General features: G+C 46.3%; 1 protein-coding gene across 1 annotated transcript; it reads left to right on the top strand.

Annotated features, from left to right (window-relative positions):
* Window positions 1–873: 873 nt before the first annotated feature.
* LOC103701316 (myb-related protein 308-like) lies at window positions 874–2,386 on the top strand. The gene is made up of 3 exons (XM_008783334.4): window positions 874–1,238; window positions 1,344–1,473; window positions 1,756–2,386. The coding sequence occupies exons 1-3, from the start codon at window positions 1,106–1,108 to the stop codon at window positions 2,288–2,290; spliced, it is 798 nt and encodes a 265-aa protein (XP_008781556.2). The 5' UTR covers window positions 874–1,105; the 3' UTR covers window positions 2,291–2,386.
* The last annotated feature ends 537 nt before the right edge of the window (window positions 2,387–2,923 follow it).

The raw sequence follows: 2,923 nt of genomic DNA, 5'->3' as shown, positions 1-2,923 counted from the left end.
GGGGTTGTTCAACTAACGCTAATCGATCCCTAATTTTTATCACAATTACATCGCCCTACAAACGACAACATCAACAACAAATGACACCCCCAAAGCGATAGCACAACAGTCGTTGCAGTATCCATTTTTGGCTTCTAGACATCGAACGAGTCGAACAATTCACAAGCATCAATCACCGCTGCATCACCATTATGTTTTTAACGCGACATTACGTCACCATTTCCATTATCGGCAACAAGGAAAGCATGCTAAGAAAGCCAAACTCGACTCCATGGGAGGCTAACAAGCCAGCATATGCTTTGGACTCGCATTGAGAAATGTTAACAATGCACTAAGATAATAATTCCCACAACCATACCAATAATATTAGATTGCCTCCTCGGTCAAAAGAATTCCATGCATCAATAGGGAATAAAGAAGCAAGCAGTAAACAAAAGCCACAAGTTGTTCCACGACAAGAGGAGGGCTGATGGGAGAGAAGGTTTGGTCACCAAACAAATTAGATTCTCTCCCCCCCCTTTCTCTTTCCTCCACACTCATGCCCACGCACCAACACTGGCTAGGCTTTCTAGAATGCTTAAAAGGAGGAGCGAGCGTGAGGTGTAAAAAAATTGTCGGTGGAAGTGAGTTATTGATGGAGATAGAAAGAGATAAAAAGATAGGGGGAGGAATTATAAACTTAAACTAATATATCAAATTATAAAGTGATAAATATAAGCGAATAAAGAAATGAAATGGAACACGAAACACTCACGTAAAAGTAGACCTACCAACCAAATCCAGCCCCCAAGCTTTGTAACCACTCGCGCCCTCCGCACCAACTCGGTCAAATGGGCCAAGGGGATCGAGTCAATGGGCGCTCCCCACAACTTCCCCTCCTCTCATATAAATCCACCCCCCTCTTCTCTTCCCCTTCTTCCACTTGCTCATCCCCACCCGCAAGAAACAGGACACAAACCACGGCCAAAACCAGAACTCCTCCCCTCCCTCCTCTCTTCTCTTACCTCCTCCTCTTCTCTGAGATCTCCCCTTCGATCTCTCCTCTCACACAACCACAAAGAACTCTACTAGCTATTAGTCCTAGCAGCAACACTGCTTTTATACTATGGGTAGGTCTCCATGCTGCGAGAAGGCTCACACAAACAAGGGAGCTTGGACTAAGGAGGAGGACCAACGGCTCATAGCCTACATCAAAGCCCATGGAGAAGGCTGTTGGAGATCCCTCCCCAAGGCTGCAGGTCTCTTTCATTCTTTCCTTTCCTCATAAGAAAAGCCCGTCTAAAGAGATCGAACAATTTTTTGCTGATGATCATATTGTTCTTGAATTGTTTTCGTGATTATAGGTTTGCTTCGATGCGGCAAGAGCTGCCGGCTCCGATGGATAAACTACCTCCGGCCCGATCTCAAGCGCGGCAATTTCACGGAGGAGGAGGACGAGCTCATCATCAAGCTCCATGGCTTGCTTGGGAACAAGTATGCACCATGTTCTATATATTAGTTCGTCACCTCATACATACTTTACAGAAGTTTAGGATTAATTCTTTTTGCTTAAAAAATTTTACCGAGCTTCAGAAACTATTCCAACCCCATCTACAATGCGTTTTCATCACAAAAGACCGAATTGGATGGAAGCTGTGAGAGAAAAACAATCTTTTCAAAACAATCTTTCAAAAAATTAATAATAATAATAATAATAATAATAATTCTTTTGATGTGATCGTTAATATTTTTTTTGTTTTTAAATAATTGTGACAGATGGTCTTTAATAGCCGGGAGGCTGCCGGGGCGGACTGACAATGAGATCAAGAACTACTGGAACACCCACATCAAGAGGAAGCTCCTGAGCCGAGGCCTCGACCCCCAGACTCACCGCCCACTCAACGGCGGCGGCCCCTTCGCCGGCCCCCAGCAACAAGAGGCCCCCGGCGGCGCCACCGCCGCCAAGCCCGCAAGCTCCGGCGACGAGGGCCGCAGCTCCGGCGCCAGCCTCGACGAGGACCGCTTCCCAGACCTCAATTTAGACCTCTCGATCAGCCTCCCTTGCCACTCTCCGAAAAGGTCCCCACCTTCAGAGCCCTTGGCGGCAGCAACAGCAGCAGCAGCAGCAGAAGCAGAAGCCACAACCTCCACAAGTAGTTACACTCAACCCATTTGCTTGTGCTGCCATCTCGGCTTTCCAACCAGCGATACTTGTGGCTGCCAAACTAATACTCCAAACTCACAGTCCCATGTCTATAGATACATCAGACCATTTGAAGAAGGGCAGCAGCACCTAAATTACTCCAGTTAATTTAAAAAAAGCTTGTATCGCTGCTCTCTTCTTTTTGGATCGTATTAGCCCACGGAGAAGAGAAAATATGCTTTGGTTTTTGAAATGACCTAGACTCAGACCCAGGACTGATCTTTTTTTCTTGCAAGATATTCTACTGTTGCTTAGAGTCTTTAGTGGTTTGGGTGCACAAAAAGTGAGGCCAAGCATGATAAGGACAAGGTTTGGGCGAAACCAAGGGGGGGGCTGGTGGTTCTTATGTGTGTGTGGCTGTTGGAGGCATCTGATGGTGGGCCCCCCTTGGTCACGTAGGAGGAGTGTGGGGAACATGTGGGTGTTCTGGGTTAGGTAACCGGATCACCAAATAAATAAAGAGGACCAGGGATAAAGTGTGGGGGGATAAGGATTGGTTAGTTAGGGGGTGGTCTGAGTTGGTCATGTGCGGTGGGGTGCGGCGGTTGGTAGCCTAATAATAGTTTAATCATGAATGTCACGGCCTAAGCAAGTCCAATTGGGGTTACCCCCGAGAATGATTTTTTTTTTTTTTTGGTACATCGGCTGCTCATAATAATCTCGCGTAAGTATGACTAGCACTATCATAAGAAAAAAAGCCTACTCAATGCTGGAGAAATCTCGACCAAAAAATCTCTCCAG

The sequence above is a fragment of the Phoenix dactylifera genome, chromosome 14 (genome assembly GCF_009389715.1).
Source record: "Phoenix dactylifera cultivar Barhee BC4 chromosome 14, palm_55x_up_171113_PBpolish2nd_filt_p, whole genome shotgun sequence".
Lineage (NCBI taxonomy): Eukaryota > Viridiplantae > Streptophyta > Magnoliopsida > Arecales > Arecaceae > Phoenix > Phoenix dactylifera.
Note: the sequence above shows the minus strand (reverse complement) of the source record. Positions and strands in the feature narration are given on the sequence as shown.